General features: G+C 43.9%; 1 protein-coding gene across 1 annotated transcript in view; it reads right to left on the bottom strand.

Annotated features, from left to right (window-relative positions):
* The window catches only part of BRINP2 (BMP/retinoic acid inducible neural specific 2), a 145491-nt gene that overhangs the window by 44136 nt on the left and 73970 nt on the right, over positions 1-27385 (bottom strand). The window contains exon 2 of the mRNA XM_015099331.4: positions 16683-17030. Coding sequence (XP_014954817.2) covers positions 16683-16954 — 272 coding nt within the window. The 5' untranslated portion in view covers positions 16955-17030. The remainder of the gene's footprint in view (positions 1-16682; positions 17031-27385) is intronic.

Raw genomic sequence — 27385 nt, 5'->3', positions numbered from 1 at the left:
CACAACATATTTCCCACTTGTCTTGTAGAATTGATGCTTCAGGTCCTGAATAGAGTTACCATATTTTCTGAGATGCACCATGACCTAAATCACTAATTTTCAAGAACTGCACAGAATACAAGAAGTTAAAGAAAATCTGTGGAGAGGAAATGTGCTTGGTCTGAGAAACTCCAGAATGGTGAACTGATACTGATCTGTGACAAAAGTCTTGAGCACTTTGAAAGGTGACTAAGCAAGCAAGCTCTCCAGGAGCCGGGGGGCAGGGGGACCTTATGTTGCCATCAATTTCTTGTCTATTATCTCTTTCCTTGTTTACCAGGACCCAGAAAAGAACTCAGAGGCCCTAGGTGATGACAGAGTGATGGGATATGAGTCTTAGTCCTGAATGACATCACAAAGGTCCAAGATGGAAAAGAGAGAGGAGGGAAAAAAGAAACAAGGACAACAAGCAAGTTTGAGAGATATAATATGAAAGAAGGGGAAAGAGAGAAAAGAACTGGAGGGAAGTCTCAGTATGCTAGTAAGTCAAAGAAGCACAGAGAATAACGACTGTTTTCAAGTATCTGGAGACCTTTTTGTGAAAAAGAAGCATTTTCACTTATTCTAGATAAACAGGAGAAAGCAGACTCAGAACCAATGAGTAGAACTATGAAAAAAAAAAAAGACCTGAGATTCAGTTTTATAAAAATCTGTAGCATGTTTGGGGCTACTGGATGGAAATTGGCTTCAGAAAACAACTCAGGACTGGACCTGCCTGAGCCAAGGCTGGTCGATCACTTTCTTAGGGATTTGTGGAGTGGTTGTCTGCCTTGGGTAGGAAATAAATGATTTTAAAGTTTGCGTATGGAACTCTCTTCTACTCTTGGTGAGAATGTAAATTGGTACACCCACTATGTATGACAGTATGGAGGTTCCGTAAAGAAGAAAAAAAAAATAGAATTACTGTATGATTCAACAATCCCACCCCTGGTCATACATCCAGAAAAATACAAAAGCTCTAATTCAAAAAGATACATGTACCCCAACATTCACAGCAGCACTAGTTACAATAGCCAAGGCATGGAAACAACCTAAATATCCATCAACAGAGAAATGGATAGACATGTGGTGCATAAACACAGTGGAGTAGTACTTGGCCTATAAAAATGAATGAAATAATGCCATTTGCAGCAATGTGGATGAACCTAGGGACTATCATGCTTAGTAAAGTCAGAAGAGAAAGAAAGACAAAACCATACGATAACACTTATATGTAGAATCTAAAAAAGTGATACAAACAAACTTATTTACAAAACAGAAACAGACTCACAGACATAGGAAACAAACACATGGTTACCAAAGGAGTATGACAAGGCTGTACATGTCACCCTGCTTATTTAAATTATATGCACAAAATCCTTCAAACTTGGCTTTCAACAGTATGTGAACTGAGAACTTCAAGATGTACAGCTGGACTTAGAAAATGGAGAGGAACCAGAGATCAAATTGCCCAAATCTGTTGGATCCTAGGAAAAGCAAAGGAATTTCATAAAAACACCTACTTCTGCTTCATTGACTACACTAGAGCCTTTGACTGTGTGGATCACAACACACTGTGGAAGATTTTTAAAGAGATGGGGATACAAGACCACCTTACCTCCTCCTGAGAAACCTATATGCAGGTCAAGAAGCAACAGTTAGAACTGGACATGGAGCAACAAACTGGGAAAATTGGGGAAGGAGTACATCAAAGGCTGTATACTGTCACCCTGCTTATTTAACTTATATGCAGAGTACATCATGCAAAATGCTGGGCTGGATTAAGCTGGAATCAAGATTGCCAGGAGAAATATAAATAATCTCAGATATGCAGATGATACCATCCTAATGGCAGAAAGTGAAGAGGAACTAAAGAACCTCTTGGAGAACGTGAAAGAGGAGAGTTTAAATGCTGGCTTAAAACTCAAGATTCAAAAACTAAGACCATTCATCTTGTCCCATCACTTCATGGTAAATAGATGGGGGAAAAATGGAAACAGTGACAGACTTTATTTGGGGGGGGGGCTCATTGGAAAAGACTCTGATGCTGGGAGGGATTGGAGGTAGGAGGAGAAGGGACGACAGAGGATGAGATGGCTGGATGGCATCGCTGACTCGATGGACGTGAGTCTGAGTGAACTCGGAGAGTTGGTGATGGACAGGGAGGCCTGGCGTGCTGCAATTCATGGGGTCGCAAAGAGTCGGACACAACTGAGTGACTGGACTGAACTTAACTGAACTGAAAATCACTGTGGACAGTGACTTCAGCCATGAAATCAAAAGATATTTGCTCCTTAGAAGAAAATCTATGACAAACCTAGACAGCATATTAACAAGCAGAGACATCGCTTTGTAAACAAAGGTCTGTAAAGTCAAAGCTATGGTTACTCCAGTAGTCATGTATGGATGTCAGAGTTGGACCATAAAGAAGGCTGAGGGTTGAAGAATTGGTGTTTTCTAACTGTGGTGCTGGAGAAGACTCTTGAGAGTCTCCTAGACTGCAAGGAGATCAAACCAGTCAATACTAAAGGAAATCAACCTGAATATTCATTGGAATGATTGATGCTGAAGTTCCAGTACTTTGCCCACCTGATGCAAAGAGCCAACTCATTGGAAAAAACCCTAATGCTAAGAAATATTGAAGGCAAAAGGAGAAGGGGACAGCAGAGAATGAGATGGTTAGATAGCATCACTGACTCGATGGACATGAATTTGAGCAAACTTGGATATAGTGAAGTATAGGGAAATCTGGCATGCTGCAGTCCATGGGGTCACAAAGAATTGGACACAACTTAGGGACTGAACAAAAACAATGTGTGGTGTGTGTGTATGTGTAACTGAATCACTGTGCTGTACACTTGAAGACTGGAGTGGGCTGCCATCTCCTTCTCTATGACCAACCTAGACAGCATATTAAAGAGCAGAGACATTACTTTGCCAACAGTCTAGTCAAGGCTATGGTTTTTCCAGTAGTCATGTATGGATGTGAGAGTTGGACTATAAAGAAAAATGAGCGCCGAAGAATTGATGCTTTTGAACTGTGATGTTGGAGAAGACTCTTGAGAGTCTCTTGGACTGCAAGGAGATCCAACACCAACATCTCCTTTAGTCCATCCTAAAGGAGATCAGTCCTGAATATTCACTGGACAGACTGATGCTGAAGCTGAAATTCCAATACTTTAGCCACCTGATGGGAAGAACTGATTCATTGGAAAAGACCCTGATGCTGGGAAAGATTGAAGGCAGGAGAAGGGGACAACAGAGGATGAGATGTCTGGGTGGCATCACCAACTTGATGTACGTGAGTTTGAGCAAGCTCCAGGAGTTGGTGATGGATAGGGAAGCCTGGTGTGCTGCAGTCCATGGGGTCACAAAGAGTTGGACACAACTGAGTGACTGACTGAACTGGCATTTTGGAAAATAAATGTTTGTCATTATTATATAGTAAATGGAATAATAGATTAAATAAGTATTTCCAGGCCAAAAAAAAAAAAAAAAGAAACTAACACAATATTGTAAATCATCTAAACTTTAATAAAAAATAAAAATAAACTTTCCTTCTAACTCACATTTCTGGGCACCTTGGCTCCATTCTGCCATCCCATGTTGCCAGGCTACCTTACATCCTCAGACACTGTTTCTGCAGCTCTGGGCTCTTACTCTAGACCAACCACTAAATCTGTGGTTCTTTGATTTAGTCTCCAGGCCTGCAGGCACCAGAATGGACATCGCCCTACTTAGTGGAAACAGAAGGCAGATGAATGTATTATCAGCCTCTAGAGCCACATTTCCTCTATGGAGTCCCATTTGAGCATCAATTTTCAGATGACTGAGGCTGACTTTCAAGGACTTGACAGCCTCCTTTCCTCTGCATGTGGTCTTTATCAGACTCACCCTTTAGAACATAAACAGAACACAGCTAAGCAAAGCCTCATCACACTGAAGTTTACCTCCGTTACTAATAAACCAACTATGTGACCCTCGTCGAGGGATCATTAGGTATTTATTTACATGCCTCTGTGGGTCCAGGAGAACTCACTCCCCAAAGAGTCTTCCTTCCTCTTCCTCCTCCATCACTAGCGTGTCCCCAGTGAGGTGCAGGCACTGCCAACGCTCACAGAAGATGAGAATTCTCCCAGGCACCAAGGCTGGTAATGAAGAGCTTGGTGCAAAGCTAGTCCTGGCTACCTCATTTTAATCCTTCTAGGGCCTCCTGCCTGGCCAGTGACACTGTGTGTTCATTCTGACGTCCACAGCTTGGTTTTTGGTGTTTTTTTTTTTTTTTTTTTTTGCAAGGGGGAGGGAGAGAGAGGCACATTTCTGGGCTCAGGGGAGAGCCTGGCGTGGTGGCAGAACTAGGGAGCATTAAACAAGTGCAGAGGGAAACACACAGCACCGAGAAGGAGCTCTGCCAGATTCTGGCATCCTCTCTAAGCCACGGTCCAGGTGGCTAATCTGCTCACCCTATTCCTACAAATTCTAAAGCTGACTTGGGAGTCCCAGCCCCTAGGTCTTTTTCACTGCTTCATCTGATTCCATGATGCTCTGTGGATGCAAAGGGTTTAAGTGGGAATGACCCAGAGCATATACCAATCTTGTCATTACATGAAACTCCACATTTACAAAGTGGCCCAATAAGCAGAGGTTATATCCATTACCCATGGTTTCTTCTGGCTGGATGGAAATATTCCTTGAAATATAAGACATTTCCAAGTGGATAGTGTGTGCTTTTGAATCAGTAGCTACTGGATCCTAAAGTCAGGGGCTAGAGACTGGCTTAGCACTGAATTTTTATAAGCCATTGCCAGGAAAAAAAAAATTAGATACTGCATTTTGGAAATGGCATTAAGTGTTCCTCCAGTAGAGGATCTGATTTGCAGAAATTCAATTTACACTGCACCCTCAGAGAAATACACCACAGTGCGAAGCTGACACATACAAAATTCTCTGTGGGTGAGCTGCTCCAGGAAGGTTCATCTGTAGCTTCCTCCCACTAAGGGTTCCCCAGAGCCCAAGTACAGATGGAGAGCTCAGGTGGAAACACAGAACTACAGGGTCTTTGAGTAGGATGAGACACCTTCTAGCCCCCTGAGACCCAACTTCTCCACCCCAAAGATCTGCCAGAATGCCAGAAGGAAGAGTAGGAGGGGCAGAGAGCAGAGGTAATTATAAGAGAAGGCCCCATTTCTCTTGGAGCATTAAGAAGCCCAGGTTCAGATTTGATTCAATAATAATCATACAATGGTCAGATCCTCTACTGGGATCTGACCAGTTGACTTCTGACTCTTCCTCTTACCAGTTGCATTAACACCCTCTAAAACCCAGTGTCTTCATCTGTAAAAATGTATACCAAGAGTATCTCCTTGGTACATTTCTCATAATGACAATTGTAACGTATATGAGACTCTGAATCTCAGGGTTGTGGGTTTGAGCCCCACACTGGGTGAGTGCTTTAGGGCTTCCTAGCTGGCACAGTGGTAAAGAACCCGCCTGCCAATGCAGGACACACAGGTGAACTGGGTTTGATCCCGGGGTGGGAAAGATCCCCTGGAGTAGGAAATGGCAACACACTCCAGTATTCTTCCTGGAAAATTCCATGGACAGAGGAGGCTGGTGGCCTACAGTCCACAAGGTCACAAAGAGTTGGACACGACTGAGCACACACAGGCACAATTACATATTATTATGCACTTAGTAAGATGTTAGGAACATTGTGAATATTTAATATATATAGTCAATATTTATTATTATTATTACTATGTCACAATATGGAGAGAATACTTTCTTATAATTTATGCATTTGCCCTTTTAAAACAATCTCCCTTCTTTGCCCCCTTACTCCTTTCATCCCATGAAGAAACTGGGGAGGTTGGTGACAGCCTGCTGCCCTGTGGCCCACACTTTAACACTGTGTAGTCTACACCTTTCTCAGGAAGTCTGGTATTCCCATCTCTTTAAGAGTTTTCAACAGTTAGTTATGATCCACACAGTCAAAGGTTTTGGCGTAGTCAATGAAACAGTTCAGTCACTGAGTCGTATCTGACTCTGCGATACCATGGACTGCAGCACACCAGGCTTCCCTGTCCATCACTGTCTTCTGAAGCTTGCTCAAACTCATGTTCATCGAGTTGGGGATGCCATCCAACGATCTCATCCTCTGTCATCCCCTTCTCTTCCTGCTCTCAATCTTTCCCAGCATCACGGTCTTTTCCAATGAGTCAGCTCTTCTCCTCAGGTGTCCAAAGTATTGGAGCTTCAGCATCAGTCCTTCCAATGAATATTCAGGATTTCCTTTAGGATTGACTGGTTTGATCTCCTTGCAGTCCAAGGGACTCTCGAGAATCTTCTCCAGCACCACAGTTCAGAAGCATCAATTCTTCAGTGCTCAGCCTTCTTCACAGTTCAACTCTCACATCCATACATGACCACTGGAAAAACCATAGCCTTGACTAGACAGACCTTTGTTGGCTATACAGCTATATATAGCTTGTTGGCTATATATAGGTCTGACTATATGGACCTTTGAAACAGAGGTAGATGTTTTTCTGGAATTCTCTTGCTTTCTCTATGATCCAGTGAATGTTGGAGATTTGATCTCTGGTTCTGTGGATGATACCAGTCTAATGGCAGAAAGCAAAGAGGAACTAAAGAGCCTCTTGATGAGGGTGAAGGAGGAGAGTGAAAAGGCCGGCTTAAAACTCAATATTAAAAAAACCCAAGAGCATGGCATCTGGCCCCATCACTTCATGGCAAATAGAAGGGGAAAATGTGGAAGCAATGACAGAGTTCCTCTTCTTGGGTTCTTAAATCACTGCAGATGGTGACTGCAGTCAAGAAATTAGAAGATGACTGCTTCTTGGCAGGAAATCTATGACAAACCTAGACAGTGTGTAAAAAGCAAAGACATCACTTTGCTGACAAAGGTCTATATAGTGAAAGCTATGGTTTTTCCAGTAGTCATGTACAGATGTGAGAACTGGACAATAAAGAAGGCAGAGTACTGAAGAATTGATGCTTTACTGTGGTGTTGGAGAAGACCCTTGAGGGTCCCTTGGACATCAAGGAGATCAAACCAATCAATCTTAAAGGAAATCAACCCTGAATACTCTTTGGAAGACTGACACTGAAGCTGAAGCTCCAGTACTTAGGCCATCTGATGCTAACAGCTGACTTATTGCAAAGACCCTGATGCTAGGAAAGATTGAAGGCAGGAGAAGTAAGGGATAGATGATGAGATTGTTGGATTGCATCACTGATTCAATGGACATGGACTCAGGCAAACTCCAGGAGATGGTGGGGGACAGGGAAGCCTGGCGTGCTGCAGTCCACGAGGTGGCAGAGTTGACACGACTTGGTGACTGAACAGCAACAACAGTCAATGCTTTGAGATCCCTGTACACAGAAAGCTTCTGCCTCTTGTATACCCACACCCTCCAGTCAACAATCCCTTCCAGGGTTTTCTCCTGCTCAGCTGGCAGAGCTCCATCTGAGGTCACCTGCCCAGCCCATCTGCAGGATCCAATGATGCCTTCTCTGGTTGCTTCACTTGGGCAAATCAGTCTGAAAGACCAGAAGGCTGTCTTTGAGTCAGGACAGATTGTGAGAAGAGGAATTCACACAACTGTCTCAGACTCAGGTCCAAACCTTCATCTCCAGCCTTGCTTTATGGTGATAAATCTGTCCCACTGGCTTTGAGCACCTTGCGAGCACTCTCACCTGTTTCAAATCCTGGAGGAGAAAATGGATACCTGGCATTGGGAACCAAACTCACACCCAGCGTTTTGGTCGGCCGCACAGACCTCAGCCCACTTCCATCCATTTGCTCCCGTGGGTCTGCCTTCCTGGAGGGCAGAGCTCCCTGAGGCCTGGGCCGCATCTCATTCACAGCTGTGCCCCCCGCCCTTGGGGAGCGGCCAGCACACCGAGATAACATGCACTGAGAGAATAAATGCCCCGCCACATGCCACTCACTGTTCTAAACAACGTGGACTGACATCATTTTCTTGTAGGAGATGTGGGAAGCCCTGAGGTGGGATAAATGTGGCAGAAGCTGAATAGCGGGGAAAAAAAAATGGAGAATCCCTGACCCAGAAAAAGCTCTTCTCTTGAGGGAAAGGAAAAAAAAAAATGAAAAGACCACGTGGCCAGCCAGTGTTCCTGTCTGTCTGCATCTGTGTCGCGACGGTTTTTAGATGAAGCCTACCTCATTCCTTTCCACATCTACGCGCCTCTAAGTAGCAATTCATTCATGAATAAAATTAATTATTTCTCAAAGCAAAAATTAATCCTCTTTTTCTCTGCCTGACTGACTCAAGATCTCTCTACTAAATCTCATCTGAAAACAAAACTGAACTGGCTTTCTCCCCCTGGCCTTCCTGGCTTTTTCCCTGCCTTTTTTGCACTTTTTTTTTTTTAACATTTTCTATTCACAGACCACCTGTGCAATCCTATTTCAATCCCATGTGAATGACCTGGATATAGCCCCCCAGAAGACATGAGAAAATCTGGGGTAAGAGTCATTTTGTCCTTGGGGAGCATGGGACTGACATCCTGAGAATTTATTCTGAGATGGCATTCATGGACCAAATCTATCCATCACTCACTGAGAATGTGCTAAATATCTTCTTCTCCCCAGAGCCTGGGATGCTACATTCTAATGTGTTTTTCCCGTGAGTGTGCTGTCACTCAAACTGGACAGCTGAACTCCTGGAAATCAGTAGAATCCTCTTTTCTTTTTTGCAGCCTGCTATGGTGCCCAGAATAATGCTTTCCACAAAGTAGATGTTCCATAAATGCTTGCAAGAGGACCAAGTGAGCAAACATACCGTGCGGGAAGCTTAAATTCAATTTTTAAAGCATGGTGACACTGGATTTTCAGTTGAACAGGTGGCTTTATAAGATCTCAAATCACGGCATATCATTTTCTCACCAGGTGCATATTCAAAGTCCATTCTTTCCCAGGGAGAAACACAAGGAATTGCCTTTGGTCCTGCCTTCTACAGATATGTAATTACTTCTACTTCATTTTACTTGTCGCTAATACAGGAAAATGACATGCCACTTCGGGAAAGAGGCTTTTTAAAACTGCACCCTGAAAGAAATCAGTGTCTAGGAGACCCTTTTGGCATGTTGGAGGGACAAGATATGGCAGACATAAGGCAGTGGGGCAGAACAGGTGAAGGAGGGACAGTCACATGCTTCTCAGCATTTACAATGGATAACTGGAACCGGCTGCTCAGTTTCTAAAGCACACCTGGTGCTCCCACACCTTTGGTTATACTGCTTCTGTGTCCACGGCACAGTTCCCCAAGCTCCCCACCCGGAGAGCTCCCACTCAGCCATCAGAGTCCAGCCAAGGCATTACTTCATTGCAGCTCTCCTCAACCTTTCTGTGCAGAGCCATCCAGCACATTCTCCAAATGCACTGGTCTTGTGAGTTCCAGATCAAGGGCCATGTCCTCCCCGTTAATGATTACTGTCAGAATCTTGTGGAAGGATAAGCACAGAGTTGGCCTTCAATAAAACAGATTGAAGGGATTCTGCTCTTCTCATGCTCTTGAATCGCCTTTGTCTGTTTCTGTGCTTTCTCCTTTCTCCAAGTGAGCAGCACGCTTCCTCAGTCACACAGGTCGGCTCCACTTGTCCCAGATGTTGCCATGTTAAGATGGAGAGGAAATGCTGTCCAAGGATGAGGGTCTGCAAGGCCTGATTCCAGGGCCTGTATGCCCTTGTAGGGCTCAACCTCCAGACACTTCTGGAATAAAATTCCTTGGGTGAAGTCCTTGGGCTGGGTCTACAGCCTAGATTAGATAGTCTATGTCAGACATTGGGCTGTACATTTAGCCAGCAGTGAACTCTGGAGGAAAGTAGATTCTAGACATTTCATTCTATTCCCGTCCCACCTCCTCACCTCTATGGACCAAGAAAGAGTACCTGTGATGAGTCTCTAGGCTCATCACTCTGCAGTGCCTCTGGTTTTGCTTTGTTTTGCTCTAGTTTTCGTACTATTTCTTTCTCTTCTTCCATCTCAAGAAACTCCCTTGCCAAAATAGAAACCCAGCGAGAAGGGCAGAGATCAACCAGTTTGCTCAGGTGATGGTAGTGTTTCTGGCAGAGCTCACCTCCTTCCCTGCCTGTCCCATCCGCCTGAGAACCAGGGCTTCCCTTGTGGTGCCCTGCAGCTGCGTGATAACACAACCTTTCTCTACCTCTGCAGCCGTAATGAACACCTAGGAAATCACTGGGATTTACCCAGGCAGACTGAGGTTGCCGTTTATTTATGTGGATTGTGATCTCTTAATTGGAGATGCTGCCTCTCCCAGGGTTCGCTGTTTATTCAAATCAGTGTTTGTTAGTCCGTGAGACGTGGTCCAGATGATAAATCAGCTCTGGTGCTCCCTCTGTGATGGCTTTCACAGCTGTTCTCTGCTTCCTCACCTCTCCATCTCCCACAAGGCACCCACAGGCTGGTTCTAGGCCCTCCAGCCTTTTCTGCTTTTAAAAATCTTTTCCCCCAGCTGCTTGGATCTATTCTTATGAGTTTCTGTGCCTTGGCACTAATAATTCCTAAATTCAACTTCCTATGACTACTACTCTATTTGTAGCATCTCCTGCAAAAATTCTCACTGCCTCAAGTGCATCGTGGAGGATGCTGCCTTACCATGAAGCCTACTGTCCTTCTCCACCCTGGCCACTCCGCTCTCCACTCCATCTCCCAAGCACTTAATCTAATCAAGCTTTAGTGCTATGTGGTTCATGTGGGGCTCTTGCTAAAATGCATATTCTGATTTTGTAGGCTGGGACAAGGCTTGAGGTTTTGCAGTTTTCACAAGCTCTCAGGTGATGCCAGTGCTGCTGGTCCACAGTCCACACACGGAGCGGTATGGACAAAATATTGGTTTTTGCCTGTGTCTCACTTCCTTCTCAGGTACTATTGCCAAGCCTTGTTTTTCATCCTGATGAATCATAAACAGATTATCTTTCCTTAAGATAACTGCTCTGGTGCCTGTGGAAAGGTTCTTTTAACGGACGTCATTCAGCACACCATCTGATTCTATCCCAGTTTGTCCTATTGGATGTTTCCAGATGCACCTGCTAAAACACATATCTGTTTCTACACTGCCTACCTTTGGGTACCACTGCGACCTCTTGGTTTTAAGCTTTGTTCTACTTTGGTTCTCAAAATTTGCAAACTCTGCCCAGAATATGATAAAAAATACAAAGGTCCCTTTAAAAATGAAGATATCTATTAATTTTTGATTCGTTGTCCTCTCAAAAGACTTCTAACACATCCCCAGACTCTTTTCTAAAATAGAGACAGACAGAAATGGAGGCATTAATGACTAGGATCAATAATTTGGAATTATACCTGGCCTTGCTTTTTTCCTTCCAACCACCATATCACACTCATTGTTCTATACTATTTCTAACTTTCTCTCTTCGTTTTAATTTATTCTTTCCGAGTTTTAAGTGTTTCATCATAGCGGCTTGGATTTTTTCCAATCCCATGATTATCTCTCTATTAAAGCCTTAATACAAAAAGAAATTAAAAAAAAAAAAAACCCAGACTGCTCATTACTTTGATTTGTAGTAAAGAGAGAATGGAACATTACCGCTAGAGTGTTTCGAGAGACCATATTTACATTTGCATCAGCTCAATTTAGGTGCCTGATTAGGTTGCGCATTATGAAGAAGATGCATTTACCAGTCAAAGGGAAGTGGCGTGGTCTAGAGTTATGAGAAGGAGACTTCAAGTCAGGAGCCTTGAGTGTTATTTCTGGCTGTGACTGGCTACCTCTCTGACCTTGAACAAGTCCAACTCACTACTTTGAACCCTAAGAGTCCCCACCTGCCTCACAGGGCTGGTGTGAGAGCAGATCACTTAAATGTTTATTGTACTGAGGGCTAAAGAGTGGAGCAAATGTGGGCATTCAGGGGTCACAAATGGAATTAGAGACAGGATCTCTGCTCTTACAGCTCTTACCACTAGCCTGTTAAGAGACAGTGTCTGAGAAGTGGGCTGATTGCTCAGATCTTGGTCTGACAGGTCTTGAGGAGTTGCTGAGAGGTCGGCTAATGGAATTTAAAAGCTGACCAAAAATTGAGTAAGATGGCCAAGCCCCATCCTGCTATTTAGAAAGTTTTCACAAGGATGTATATCGTCTCTTTTCTCATAATGGTGCCATCCTGAGACTGTTCATGTTAGCCCTGGGACCAGGAAGCTGGCAGAGACCACTGACTCCCTTCAGTAGGACACCTCAAGGCAGGCCTGCTCAGTTGGCTATCCCTGACTTTAGAAGAAAGGTCATTCTCTGCGGTGACTCTAAAACAGGCTGGAAATAAGCTAGCTATTTATTGTAGTCCATAAGACCAGTAAGAGTGTGCCCCAGAGAAGATTCATTCATTCTCCAGTTGAGAGAGAGAGAAGGAATTAAGGTTAATACACTTTTAAAAAGAAAGCAAGAGGGACTTCCCTGGCGATTCCACTGTTTGGGTCTCTGTGCTTGCAATGGACGGGGCATAGGTTTGATCCCTGGTTGGGGAAGTTTGGCATGCTGTAGGGTAGGGTCACAAATAAATTAATTAATTTTAAAAAAAACAGAGAAGCATTAAACACTTCTCTATTTATTAAAAAAAAAAACAAAACACGAGAACATTTTTTTCTCCTTCTAATGTAAGTTGTCAAATGCTAAGTCCTCAGCAGATGTTATCACAAAGAGAGTACCCATGGCTCTCATCTCATTATAACTTTTCCATTGGTTAATATTTATTGAGGATATTCTAATAATAGGTAATATTTATTAAGCACTATTCTAAGTATTTTACATCTATCAACTCTTATAATTTTCACATCAGTCCATTAGAAGTGGGCACTATAATTGTCCCAATTTTACAAATAAAGAAAGTGAGGAACAAAGAAATTAAATAATTATCCCAACATTATAAAGCTAGTAAGCTACAGCTCCAGGATTAGAGTTCAGGTCATTTGGCTCCAGAACCTTCACTTTGAAGCACCTGTGCCTATGTGAATACAAACCTAAATGGAGAGAGCAATAATCTCTGGGGACCCACAGTTAGAGAGGCCAGAGCTATTTTAGAACAATCAGTCATCTCCTCCAAGTGAGAGAACACTCTGATTTCCAAATAAGAATGGAAAAGTGAAAAGAAGAGATAGTACTTGGAGTTTAATCTTAGAATTTGGTTGTATAATTGTTATGATATGCTCACACACAGCTAGAAGAGAAGAAGGGCCTCTCTTCTGCTATGGGATAGAGTTTCGTGAAATTCTACACCAAACACTCTAACCCCACTGGAAAGTCTTATTCTTCCCCCATCACAGTTCATCTCCTTTCTTATATGGAAAGCACATGCAAATACCATACAATCTCCAAACACCAAAAGCTTTCTTAAAATGTTGGATAAGAGACTTCCCTGATGATCCAGGGGTTAGTAATCTGCCTTGCAATGCAGGGGGTTCAGGTTCGATCCCTGGTGGGGGAATTAAGATCTCACATGCCTCAGAGCAACTAAGTTTTTGTGCTGCAACTACTGAGCCCACCTGCTCCATAGGCCGTGTGCCACCACAAAAGAACCCACATGACGTAATGAAGATCCTGCATGCCACAACTGAGCCCCAGCACAGCCAAATACATTTAAAAAGAAAAAATTGAATAAAAGACTAATTCTGTTCAAGGCTCAATATCTCACTGCAGAGCATTTCTGACATTCTCTGCAAACTCTTTCTCCATCTGGCCTTCTAGAGAAAATGCCCTTCTAGTCATTGGAGGGAAAAGGCAATGGCACCCCACTCCAGTACTCCTGCCTGGAAAATTCCATGGATGGAGGAGCCTGGAAGGCTGCAGTCCATGGGGTCGCTGAGGGTCAGACACGACTGAGCGACTTCACTTTCACTTTTCACTTTCATGCATTGGAGGAGGGAGTGGCAACCCACTTCAGTGTTCTTGCCTGGAGAATCCCAGGGATGGTGGAGCCTGGTGGGCTGCTGTCTATGGGGTCGCACAGAGTCGGACACGACTGAAGCGACTTAGCAGCAGCAGCAGTCACTGGAGATGACCCTCAATATATATTCTACCAGTTTTCCATGACCTGTTCTAGTCAGAGTAAGCAAGCTCTTGAATTGCTTGAGGGAATCACCACTACAGACAAAAGGGGAAGGGATAAGAGTGAGTTCTCATGGGGATAATACAGACCCCTACAACACTTGTCTACCTGGATCCACCATCTTGCATTTAATAACTAAAAGCAGGACTCCCAGAGTGATCCTGGAGCAGCCGTGTGGGACTATTCTCTCACTGCCCCCTCACAGGGCTGCAAATCAGAACACTGCTTTCCTGTCAGAGTGACTGGTTACTGTTTCCCCAAGCACAAGTTCAGGCGCAATAACTGACCCCAGAGAAACAGAGAGGCACAGTGTGAGAGCTGCACAGTAAATGATTAAACAACTATTACCAACGGATAGAACTGTTGATGGTGCAGAAGTGATTCCAGACACTCCTGTGGGGGCCAGCTCTGAGCTGCCACCCAGGCATTCAGGGCTAGCCAGGCTTGAGGCGGGGCCCTGATGGCAAGAAACAGCTGTGGAAGGAGAAGGAAACTGGTGCTCTAACTCTAGTTCCCAGAGTCCTTTGCCATGAATGGTGCTGTTGGGGTTCCAGTCTGACATTTCGGTTCCCATTTACTTGGAAAAAAAATATATATGTATATGTATGTGTGTATATATATATATTTGGTGATAACAGTGTTTTGAAAGATTTTGGGGTGAACGGAAAAGTCTGAGATGAATTAAATCTTGTTTTCCTAGACCAGAGGAATTCACCACTAAATGCATTCTAGGGGAGATTTTCTGTTAATGCATTCTAGAGTAGATTTTCTGTTTTCCTTTTTCTTTTTTTTTGGTGGGATGGAAAAGGAATTTCTTTGATAAGAAGCATCACCCTGAATTTACCTTATAGAAAATTTGTGAAGGATACAGTTCTAATTTATATACTTACTGAGATTCAAGCTAACCTCTCTCACTGGAGCAGGCTTCACTCAGTCACTCTGCCCGAGCTGGTCTCTGCCTCAGTGGCCCTGTGAGAATTTCCACCATAGTGTGTGGAGGATGGCAAGGACCAGAGCTGCTGAAGCAGAGAGTATCAACCGCAATCCTTTCTAACACCAGACTGGGAGAGAAAGGGCTTTTGTCTCTACATACCTCTGCACTCATAAAGCACCAGCCCCTCAAACACCTCATCTTGTCTGTCTGTCTGCATCTGCCATGTGGGAAATCATGTACAGGGAGAATGGCCCCTATAAGTGAATCTCTCAGGGCTGAATATGTTAAACCCTCATTTCTAAGACTCCATACTAACCCAAACAGGTTACTGTGTAAGTAAAACAACATTAAAAAAAAACAACTTAAAAACAGAAAAATCTAATTTCTTTAAATATAATTTAAGGACCCAGGCTTTGGAGTCTGACTGCTTGGGAGCTAATCCTGGCTTCACCATTTACCAGCTATGTGCCCCTGGACAAGTTCCTTAACTTCTCTGGACCTCAATTTTCTCATCTGTACAACGGGGAGAATAATTGTTCTTCCCACAGAGGATTGTTAGAAAGATTAAGTGAGTTCACGTACGTAAGGCATGTAAGCTGCTAGACCCAGAAAGAGGGTGAAACCTTTAGCATGTTCGTAAGACTAAGAATGCATACACTCAGGTTACAGAGAGCAACCTCTACCTGACAAAAGAATAGGTGATTTTCTGATTCTGTTTCTCTTTGTGTTTTTTCATATTCCATCTCCACTCCTTTCATTAGGAATGAATCTGTAATTGAAAAGTAAATGTCTTTAATTAAAAAGAAAATTCTAGCCAAGCTCCTAGAGTTATCTGAAGACTACAGTCAATGTGAAGAGGAAAAGGGGTTGACACTAAGGGAGAGACTGAGCCCAGGGATGAAGGGCAAGGTTGAATTCAGGGATATACTCCAGAGAGTCCTGAGGCTCACTGAGTCACCCAAGGTGAGGGTTTCGGGGAGCCTTGTGCTTTTGAAGTGCTGCTCCAGCAGCTGGGAATTTGTGCCTAGTCAGATGAACCAGTTAGGTCACTTGTCTGACTTTCAGCTCTGATGCTCCTGAGGGACATGCAGAGAGAGGGCAGGAAGACACAGCCCCTTTCCTTGCACAAGGCCAGCTGAGGCTGTGGTGTCGACAAGGGTGAGGGCAGGCCCCTCCCTGCCCCTGTGGAACTCCCCCCTCTTCTAAGGCAGGAACTGGAGCTGCCCTGCCTTCATTTGCAAGTCGAGGTAATTACAACTCATAAACGTATCTCACCCATTAGTTAAAACCCATCCGCAGCATTTGACTCTGACCTCCTGCAGCAGCGCAGGCCACATGCTGACTCCATGCCGCCTGATTTGTCCTCAATTTATAAGCAGTACAACCTATAAATAGAAACCCTTTTGCTAAGTTCCCCAGGAGGCATCAGCAGGTTTTCCAGCTTGTATGTGTTTTCTTCTTGCTTAAAAAAAAAAAAAACATGGCAAGCTTGTTCGCCCTGCCTGCTACTCCTTCAGCTCTCTCCTAGTGCAATCTGCGGTCTGCCAGCTGGCTTGGCGGTTGGCACCCGAGCAGACCCAGACTGGCTTTGGAGGGGAGCCCCACTCACCTGTAGATCCTGTATCTGGTGGTGAAACCCTGGCGATAGCGCTCCACGAAGTCCGTGTACTCCTGCGCGCGGTGGAAGGGACCCCGATCGGTGAGAAGCCAGTCCAGCGGCGGCTGGCCGGCCGTGGAGGCATGATGCTCGGGGACCACAGCGGCCGCCGTGGCCGAGACAGCCAGCACCCAACCGGGGAGGCCTAGTGCCAGTAGAGTTGCCCATGGGGCCGCCGCCACCGGCCGAAGCCCTCTAAACCGAGCGCTGCACTGCCACCTCATGCTTCTCCCGGGCGGTTGGTGTCTTCATTCTCTCGCCACACTCTTCGCTCTGTGCGCTCCTCCAGGGCTCCTGGAACTGGAAAAGGGCCACACGAGATGTCAGTTGCACACCTTGGTCTGACCCCGTGGGCCTGGGAACATCAAACCTCCCTGGGCAGGGACCCTTCTAGAAACCCTTCATTCTAGTGATGCACCTTCATTCTAGGCCTTGAGCTAAGTGTCCATGTACGTTTCACGTAATTCTTAAAACAATCCTACGGGCAATACCATCATGATCATTTTACAGATAAGAAGATAAGGTATAGTGAGATGAAGAAAGCAGCTTAAGCTCATGCAGCTTTTAAGTGAAGAAACCAGAACTTTGACATCAGGTGGTCTAACTAACTCTTACGGTGTGTTGCTTCCTTGTTTTCTATGTAAAAATGTAGACACCATCCACATTTGTCTTCCTCTCTCAAAAATGTAAATGCTCACTGTGTTCCAGTGATAGACTCATATACTGTGTGCTGTCTCTAGAGACTTGATGTAAAGCAAAGAGAAACCCCATTTTTCTGATGGTGAATTGTGGGTAGAATAGTCAAGTCCCATCACTGTTATGAAGCTGGATTAACTTGGGCAAATCACCACCTTTCTCTGGGTTATCTCTTACAGAAAATAAAGAGGCTTACTATGGAGAACAGTACAGAGGTCCCTTATAAAACAAAAAATAGAGTTACCATATCATCCATCAATCCCATTCCTGAGCATATATCCAGAGAAAACAATAATTTGAAAAGATACAGTCACCCCAGTGTTCACATAAGCACTATTTACAAGAACCAAGACATGGAAGTAAACTACACGTCCACTAACAGGTAAATGGATTAGGAAGACGTGGTATATGTGCATAGTGGAATATTACTCCATCACAAAAAAGAATGAAGTCATGCCATTAGCAGCAATACGTATGGACGGAGATATTATCATACAAAGTGAAATAAGTCAGAGAAAGACAAATATATCACTTATATATGGATAAAAAAATTAAAGACACAAATTAACTTATTTGTAAAACAGAAATAGACCCACAGACATAGAAAACAAACTTATGGTTACTAAAGGGGAAAGGCGAGGGGGTCGGATAAATGAGGAGTTCGGAATTAACATATACACACTACTATATATAAAATAGATGAGCAACAAGGACCTACTGTGTAGCACAGGAAACTGTACTCAATATTTTGTAACAACTTATAAGAGAAAAGAATCTGACAAATTATATATATATATATATATACACACACACATATATATATACACACACATGTATATATGAAATAGCTGAGCTATTTCAAATCCTCAAAAATGATGCTATGAAAGTGGTATACTCAATATGCCAGCAAAGTTGGAAAACTCAGCAGTGGCCACAGGACTTGAAAAGGTCAGTTTTCATTCCAATCCCAAAGAAAGGCAATGCCAAAGAATGTTCAATCTACTGCACAATTGCACTCATTTCACACGCTAGTAAGGTAATGCTCAAAATCCTTCAGGCGAGGCTTCAACAGTATGTGAACCGCGAATTTCCAGATGCACCAGCTGGATTTAGAAAAGGCAGGGATCAAATTATCAACATCTGGTGGATCATAGAAAATGCAAAGGAATTCCAGAAAAATATCTACTTCTGCTTCATTGGCTATGCTAGAGCCTTTGACTGTGTGGATCACAACAAGCTGTGGAAAATTCTTAAAGATATAGGACTATCAGACCACCTTATCTGCCTCCTGAGAAGCCTATATGCAGGTCAGAAAGCAACAGTTAGAACTAGACATGAAACAACAAACTGGTTCAAAACTGGGAAAGAAGTACGTCAAGGCTGTATATTGTCACTCTGCTTATTTAACTTCTATGCAGAGTACATCATGCAAAATACCAGGAAGGATGAAGCTTGAGCTGGAAATAAGATTGCCGGGAGAAATATCAGTAACCTCAGATATGCAGATGACACCACCTTAATGGCAGAAAGTGAAGAGGAACTAAAGAGCCTCTTGATGAAAGTGAAAGAGGAGAGTGAGAGCACTGGCTTAAAACTCAGGCCAGGTTTGATGCATGAAACTGGATACTTGGGGCTGGTGCAACTGGGACGACCCAGAGGGATGGTACGGGGAGGGAGGAGGGAGGGGGGTTCAGGATGGGGAACACGTGTATACCTGTGAAGGATTCATGTTGATGTATGGCAAAACCAACACAATATTGTAATTAACCTCCAATTAAAATAAATAAATTTATATTTTAAAAAACCCTCAACATTCAAAAAACTAAGATCATGGCATCTGGCCCCCACACTTCATGGCAAATAGATGGAGAATAAATGGAAACAGTGACAGACTTAATTTTCTTGGGCTGCAAAATCACTGTGGATGGAGACTGTGGCCATGAAATTAAAAGATCTTTGCGCCTTGGAAGAGAAACTATGACAAACCTAGACAGCATGTTAAAAAGCAGAGACATCACTTTGCCAATAAAGGTCCCTGTAGTCAAAGCTATGGCTTTTCCAGTAGTCATGTGTGGATGTGAGAGCTGGACCATAAAGAAGGCTGAGCACCGAAGAATTGATGCTTTCAAACTGTGGTGCTGGAGAAGATTCTTGAGAGTCCCTTGGACAGTAAGGAGATCAAAGCAGTTAATCATAAAGGAAATCAAACCTGAATATTCACTGAAGGACTGATGCTGAAGCTCCAATACTTTGGCCCCCTGATGGGAACAGCTGACTCATTGGAAAAGACACTGATTCTGGGAAAGATTGAGGGCATGAAGAGAAAGGGGCAACAGAGGATGAGATGGTTGGATGGCACCATCAGCTCAATAGACATGAGTCTGAGCAAACCCCAGGAGATACTGAAGGACAGGGAAGCCTGGTGTGCTGCAGCCCATGGGGTCACAAAGAGTTGTGGACTCTTAGGGACATGACTGAGTGACTAATCAACAGCAAAGTTATATATGGCTTCCCTGGTGGTTCAGACAGTAAAGAATCTGGCTGCAGTGCAGGAGACTGGGTTCAATCCCCAAGTCGGGAAGATCCTCTGAAGAAGGGAATGGCAACCCACTTCAGTATTCTTGCCTGGAGAATTCCATGGACAGAGGAGCCTGGTGAGCTACAGTCTATGGGGTTGCAAAGAGATAGACATGACTGAGTGACTAACACACACCAATACACACTTTATAAATAAAATACTTTATATATATATATACACACACATACATATATATAGATAACTGAATCCTGTGCCATACACCTGAAACTAACACAACATTGTAAATTAAACATACTTCAATTAAAAAATAAAAACAATTTAGGATTAAACTATTTTTTTATTAAAAAAGAGGAGAAGAGAAAAAGGCTTGACTAGCTAATAGTCCAGCTTTTGACTTCTAGCTGTGAACATCTGATCTGCTCTTTCACAGAAGGCCATGCAGGGATATAGCTAGAGTGGAAAATCAAACTGCCTCATTGGCATCATCAGAGAGCAAATCCAGGAACACGAGGAAGACCATCACGCTCTTTCTCCTCACTGTGTTGTATGGAAGTTCTCTGAGGTCACAGCTGTCTGTCCTCCTATCTTAGTTCCTGAGAGCACACAGTAGGCCTTCTGGGATCCCTCTTGAAGATATGAAAGAGTGTATTTCTGTCCTGCCCTCTCTGAGTTGGAGGGAAAGTGCCAGGAAAGAAGTTTGGGCCTTCAAAACTCCTGGCTCCCTATGACTCACCCCAGGCCTTTGCTTTCCAGTGCCTGCACTTGTCTAAGGATAACTAGTCACCTTTATAAATTTCTGGGCAAGTGCACAGGGCTAACTTAATACTGTGGGGGCTCTTGCAATCCAATTCATGTCTTCCACCTTCAAAGTCTAGCACATGCTGTCAGAGTCTCACCCATCTCCCCTCACCAGTACCATCTCTGTCTGTGATAGAATGACTTCCCATCCCCAACACCTGTAATTTGTGGACTGAAGCCTTTCTCTGGCTGCCAGTCTAGAGATGGGCTCCCTGGGGATGAAGCAAAGGGTGTTAATTCCCTGGCATTTCATTTAAGGTTAGGTAAAGTGGATTTCAGCACTTTACTCACACCCACACCCCAGGCCCCCAGATCACTCTGAAATGGCTCCAGTTCAGCACAACCACCAGACTTCCCTTCAGTTCAGTTCAGTCGCTCAGTTGTGTCTGACTCTTTGCGACCCCATGAATCACAGCACACCAGGCCTCCCTGTCCATCACCAACTCCTGGAGTTCACTCAGACTCACGTCCATTGAGTCCATGATGCCATCCAGCCATCTCATCCTCGGTCGTCCCCTTCTCCTCCTGCCCCCAATCCCTCCCAGCATCAGAGTCTTTTCCAATGAGTCAGTTCTTCGCATGAGGTGGCCAAAGTACTGGAGCTTCAGCTTTAGCATCATTCCTTCCAAAGAACACCCAGGACTGATCTCCTTTAGGATGGACTGGTTGGATCTCCTTGCAGTCCAAGGGACTCTCAAGAGTCTCCTCCAACACTACAGTTCAAAAGCATCAATTCTTCAGTGCTCAGTTTTCTTCACAGTCCAACTCTCACATCCATACATGACCACTGGAAAAACCATAGCCTTGACTAGATGGACCTTTGTTGGCAAAGTAATGTCTCTGCTTTTGAATATGTTATCTAGGTTGGTCATAACTTTTCTTCCAAGGAGTAAGCGTCTTTTAATTTCATGGCGGCAATCACCATCTGCAGTGATTTTGGAGTCCAAGCAATTAAAGTCTGACACTGTTTCCCCATCTATTTCCCATGAAGTGATGGGACCACAGACTATGATCTTCGTTTTCTGAATGTTGAGCTTTAAGCCAACTTTTTCACTCTCCCCTTTCACTTTCATCAAGAGGCTTTTGAGTGCCTCTTCAGTTTCTGCCATAAGCGTGGTATCATCTGCATATCTGAGGTTATTGATAATTCTCCTGGCAATCTTGATTCCAACTTGTTCTTCTTCCAGCCCAGCGTTTCTCATGATGTACTCTGCCATCAGGGAAGATCCCTAAGTTGAATAAGCAGGGTGACAATATACAGCCTCGACGTACTCCTTTTTCTATTTGGAACCAGTCTGTTGTTCCATGTCCAGTTCTAACTGTGGCTTCCTGACCTGAATATAGGTTTCTCAAGAGGCAGGTCAGGTGGTCTGGTATTCCCATCTCTTTCAGAATTGTCCACAGTTTATTGTGAGCCACACAGTCAAAGGCTTTGGCATAGTCAATAAAGCAGAAATAGATGTTTTTCTGGAACTCTCTTGCTTTTTCCATGATCCAGCAGATGTTGGCAATTTGATCTCTGGTTCCTCTGCCTTTGCTAAAACCAGCTTGAACATCTGGAAGTTCATGGTTCACGTATTGCTGAAGCCTGGCTTGGAGAATTTTGAGCATTACTTTACTAGTGTGTGAGATGAGTGCAATTGTGCAGAAGTTTGAGCATTCTTTGGCATTGCGTTTCTTTGAGAACCCCATGAACAGTATGAAAAGACTTCCCTTGGACCAATGCAAACCCTGAAGAGGCTGCCCAGAGATTGGGCCAAGTCTTAACCCTGGATACTCTAAGCCTAAAAGCTGACCTGAGGCTGAGAGATCCAAACCTCAGCATTTGTACAAGAGGTTTTGAAAAGATTTGCCATGTCTGCTGATAAGGATGAAGGGACAAACCAAAGGTTCCTGGGCCTTCAGAGTCACTCCTCCACTCCAGATAGTAGGTATTGACCATCTACTATGTACTGGATGGTTCTTAGATGTTACTCCAGTTCATTATGACAATAAGTTTCTACTCTAAACATTTCACTGCCGGTTTAACATATCCCTGAGATTGAGAGGCATTGAGCTAGGAAGGGGCAAAGGTAGACTATGAACCTAGATCTGGTTCCATGTCTAGACTTTGCCAAAGAATTCTTTGCTTTCAAAAGTACTAGAGTGGGTGGGAAGATAGACCTGTGTTTAATGAACTGGTGGAGAGAGGGGCTGAAGGAGGAATAGTGAGGCAATACCTGACCTATCAGATCTTAAAACATACAATAAAATTCCAATAACTAGGTGATACTGACATATCAAGTGGGTGGGCACATCAATGAAACAGAACAGCTAGCTCCGAAATACACGTTATTATACATAAGAACTTGGTGTATATGCATATATATATATATATATATATATATATATATAGAAGCATCATGGATTAAATGGGTAGCGGATGGATTATTTTATATATAATATTGGGAAATTAATTCCAGATGGATTTAAAAAGTTAAGTATAAAAAATAAAACCATAGAAAGAAGAAATATTTCCAAGAGTGTTTTTATAATAAGCAAGCATTACTTTTTAAACCAGGGGGTGGGGAAAGAGCTATAAACTAAAAGGAGGAATCAGCCTTGCACGTGGGGAGGGGGGGTAGGCATTTATTTTTATGGGATGGAATCTGATGAGGATGCCCAAAATATTTCTCATTTAATCATCTATGCATTCATTGCATGAGAAACAGAAATTGAGGACTCCTAAGTGCCAGACACTCTGCTGAGTCCTGACAACATGAAAACAAGTACTCGTTACATTGTCTGAAACACTGCCTACCATCAGTGATTAGTTCCTCTTAAAAAATACTGTTCTCTTTCTAAAGGCATAGTGGTGGAGGCACATTCTGGGGACTGGGGCTGCTTGACACAGCAGGCCAAAGCAGCAAACACAGTAGGGTGGGCAAGCACTGACATGGGAAGGACACTGCAGAATGCCGGTTTCTGAAATGGTCCCCAACATTCCTGGGTCCTTCTGTGTATGTCCCATATCATCCCCTCCCGTTGAGTACAGGCAGGCCCTGTGAATGTGATGAGACACTCTTCCCATGATCAGGTTACTAATCAGTTGACTTTGAGTTAATCAAAAGGAAAAGTATCTTGGGTAGGCTTGGTTTAATCAGATGAACCTCCAAAAGAAAGTGAAGTGTCTGAGAGAATGGCTCCTGCTGGCCCAGAAGAAAGCAAACAGCCTGCTATGTATGGTCTATGGGGCTTATGCAGCAAGGGATTGTGGGTAGCCTCCAGGAACTAAATACAATCCCCAGTCAATAGCCAGTAAGAATATGGGAACCACAGTGGAACCACCTCAAGACATCCAGTTCGGCCAACAACCTCATGAGCCTGGAAGAGACCTCTGAGCCCCAGAAGAGAACTGCTACCCTGACTGATGCTTTGATTTCAGTCTTGTGAGACCCAGAGCAGAGAACCCAGTTTACCTGTACCTGCACTTCTAACCCACAGAAACTGTGATACAGTGAATTCATATTGCTTTGTGTCACTAAGGTTGTGGTAATTCCTAACACAGCAATTGAAAAATAATAGACACATAAAAGACAATGAGGGACTTCTGTGGTGGTCCCTCAGTGGCTAAGACTCCGCAATCCCACTGCAGGGGGCCAGGGTTCAATCCCTGGTCAGGGAACTAGATCCCACATGCCGCAACTAAGAGTTTGCATGTTGCCACTGGAAAAAAAAGAAAAAAGATCCCACATGCCACAACTAAAGATCTCGCCTATGACAATGAAGATTCTGTGTACCACAATTAAGACTCAGCACAGCCAAAAAAAGACAATATTACCTCTCTCCCATTCTGCATGCCTGTGAGGATTCTTGGTGCTTTCTGGAGAAGACTAGCAGTTATTCTCAGCATGAGAAAAAGGTAGCATGGCAGTTTCTTGAGTGCAGTGATGATGATCATTTCCCCCACATCTGATCATCTCCACTGAGCCATACAACGTCACCCCTCATCAGGCTAAAGACCTCTCAAGGTCAGGGCCAGGTCTTTGTTTTTATAAAAAACTCTAGCACTTATGTAGTCTTTAAAAATACAGGGCGAATCAATTCCATGCATTTCATAGAGACAGCAATTTGAGCTGGTGATAACATGTGGTCCTGGCCTAGCCACTGAGCCTCTTGGTGGCCTCTGTTATAACACGGGGGATGGCAGCCACCCTCTCCTCTGCTAATCAAGGGTTTCTAAGGACAGGTGTGAGCATGTGTGTGAAAAGCTGTGTGCTCTTTGAAAGAATCGAGCTATATTAAGTCAACGTGTGCTTCTTGTCAGTCTTTGTTTGTAATTATGCTTTTTCAGGGCTCACAATGTGCTGGAACCTGCCTGGTTATAGGAGTATCAGCTTTAGAATCAGTTTTGATTGCTGGGCTGGGTCTGCTGAGCACAGCAAGAATGCCTGAATTCAGTGCTGACGGCGCTTCTGAAAAACCTGGCCTCAGAATCATATGGTTTCCATTTCACTGGTTTTTCTCCGGATCTGAAGACACTTTGACTAAAAAAAAAAAAAAAAATCCTTTTTTAAGAAAGAAAAGTTTTAAACATGTTTAAAGATTTTCCTTAAAAAAAAAAAAAAGAATACCTGGAACATGTCCCTTCACCTTAAAAAAAAAAAAAAAAAGACAAAATAATTGCTGCATTGACAGCTGTGTAAAAATTGGGCTTCTCAAAGGGAATAGCTTTTGGCCATTTCCTGTTTATGACCACAAATAACATTACTAGAAACTTTGTAATAGCAACCTGTCAAGCAAATTTTAAATATCTAGATTCTCACATCTTGTGCTGGTACCGCTAATATTCAGCAGCTTAAAACAATTTGCACCTTCCTCATGATGCTTCAGTGTATCCACTTTGTCCTAAAACTGGCTGTGAAAGTAAAACTCCATGTAACTCCATGTTACATGTTACATGTTACATATCAAAGTCACAGCTAAGCCAGCTTCTTGACGAAAAAAATAGAAATTTACTTGTGAAAGCCAAATAATTTCATTTACTTAGACTCTACTCAGGACGGCAAGGAGATCAAACCAGTCAATCCTAAAAGAAATAAAGCCTGAATGTTCATTGGAAGGGCGGATGCTGAAGCTGAAGCTTCAATATTTTGGCCACCTGATACAAAGAACTGACTCATTGGAAAAGACCCTGATGCTAGGAAAGACTGAGGGCAGGAGGAGAAGGGGGAAACAGAAGATGAGATGGTTGGATGCCATCACCGACTCAATGGACAAGAGTTAGAGCAAACTGCAGGAGATAGTGAAGGACAGGGAAGCCTGTTGTGCTGCTGTTCAATTGGACACAACTGAGCGACTAAACAGCTTGTACTGTGGTTACAAGGTGGTGAAGTAGAAGGATGCGTGCTCATTTTCTCCTGCAAGAACTCCAAAACTGCAGCTGCTGAACAACCATCGACAGGAGAATGTTGGATCCCACCGGAAAAAGATACCACATGTCCAAGGGCAAAGGAGAAGCCCCAACAAAATGGTAGGAGGAGCAAAATTATGTTTAGAATTAAATCTCTTCCCACCAGAGACACTCGGAGGGCACAAACAAAACCTTGCGCACAGCAGGACCCAGGGACCCTACAAGAGACTGAGTCAGACCTGCCTCTGCGGGTCTGAGTGTTGCCTCCAGCAGCACAGGTCAGCAGTGATCTGAGGCAGGGACGGGGCTCTGGCTGCAGCAGATCTGGGAGGCACTACATGTGGCATCAGCCCTCTTGGAGGAGGTCACCATAGTCCCACCACAGAGCCATGGGGCAGATGACCCACAAGCTGCAGAACAACTTGCTGGATCCCCAACCTAGGGATCCAGCAAAGGGACTGAGAACCCCCAGGGAATATGACTTTGAAGGCCAGTGGGACTTGATTACAGAATTTCCACAGGACTGGGGGAACAGACTCTTGGAGGGCACAAGCAAAACCTGTGCACACCAGGACCCAGGAGAAAGGAACAGTGACCCCACAACAAACTGAGCCACACTTGCCTGTGAATATGCAGGAGTCTCCTGCAGAGGCATGGGTCTACAGTGGCCTGCCACGGTGTCAGGGGCACTGATTAACAGTCCTGGGAGCCATGGTACGCTGGTATAAGTTATTTTGAAGGAGGTTACCATTGCCCCTACCACAGTCAGGGAGGGAACACAGCCCCACACATCAGCGGAAGGTTGCATTAATGATTTACTGAGCATGGCCCACCCATCAGAGCAAGTCTCAGTTTGCCCCAAAGCCAGTACCTCCCATAAGGAAGCCTCCGTAAGCCTCTTATCCTGACACATCAGAGGCCAGACAGGATGAAAACCACAATCACAGAAAACCAACCAAACTGATCACATGGACCACAGCCTTGTCTAAATCAATGAAACTATGAGCCATGCCATGTAGGGCCACCCAAGAAGGACAGGTCATGGTTGAGAATTCTGACAAAACATGGTGCAGTGGAGAAGGAATGGCAAACCACTTCAGCATTCTTGCCTTGAGAACCCCATGAACAGCATGAAAAGGCAAAAAAAAAAAAAAAAAAGAAAGAAAGAAAGAAAAAGAGAGACGAACTCCCCAGGCCGGTAGGTGCCTAATATGCTACTGGAGAAGAGTA

Source organism: Ovis aries, chromosome 12 (assembly GCF_016772045.2).
Source record: "Ovis aries strain OAR_USU_Benz2616 breed Rambouillet chromosome 12, ARS-UI_Ramb_v3.0, whole genome shotgun sequence".
NCBI lineage: Eukaryota > Metazoa > Chordata > Mammalia > Artiodactyla > Bovidae > Ovis > Ovis aries.
The sequence above is the reverse complement of the archived record's forward strand: the minus strand, read 5'-3'. Positions and strand labels throughout refer to the sequence as shown.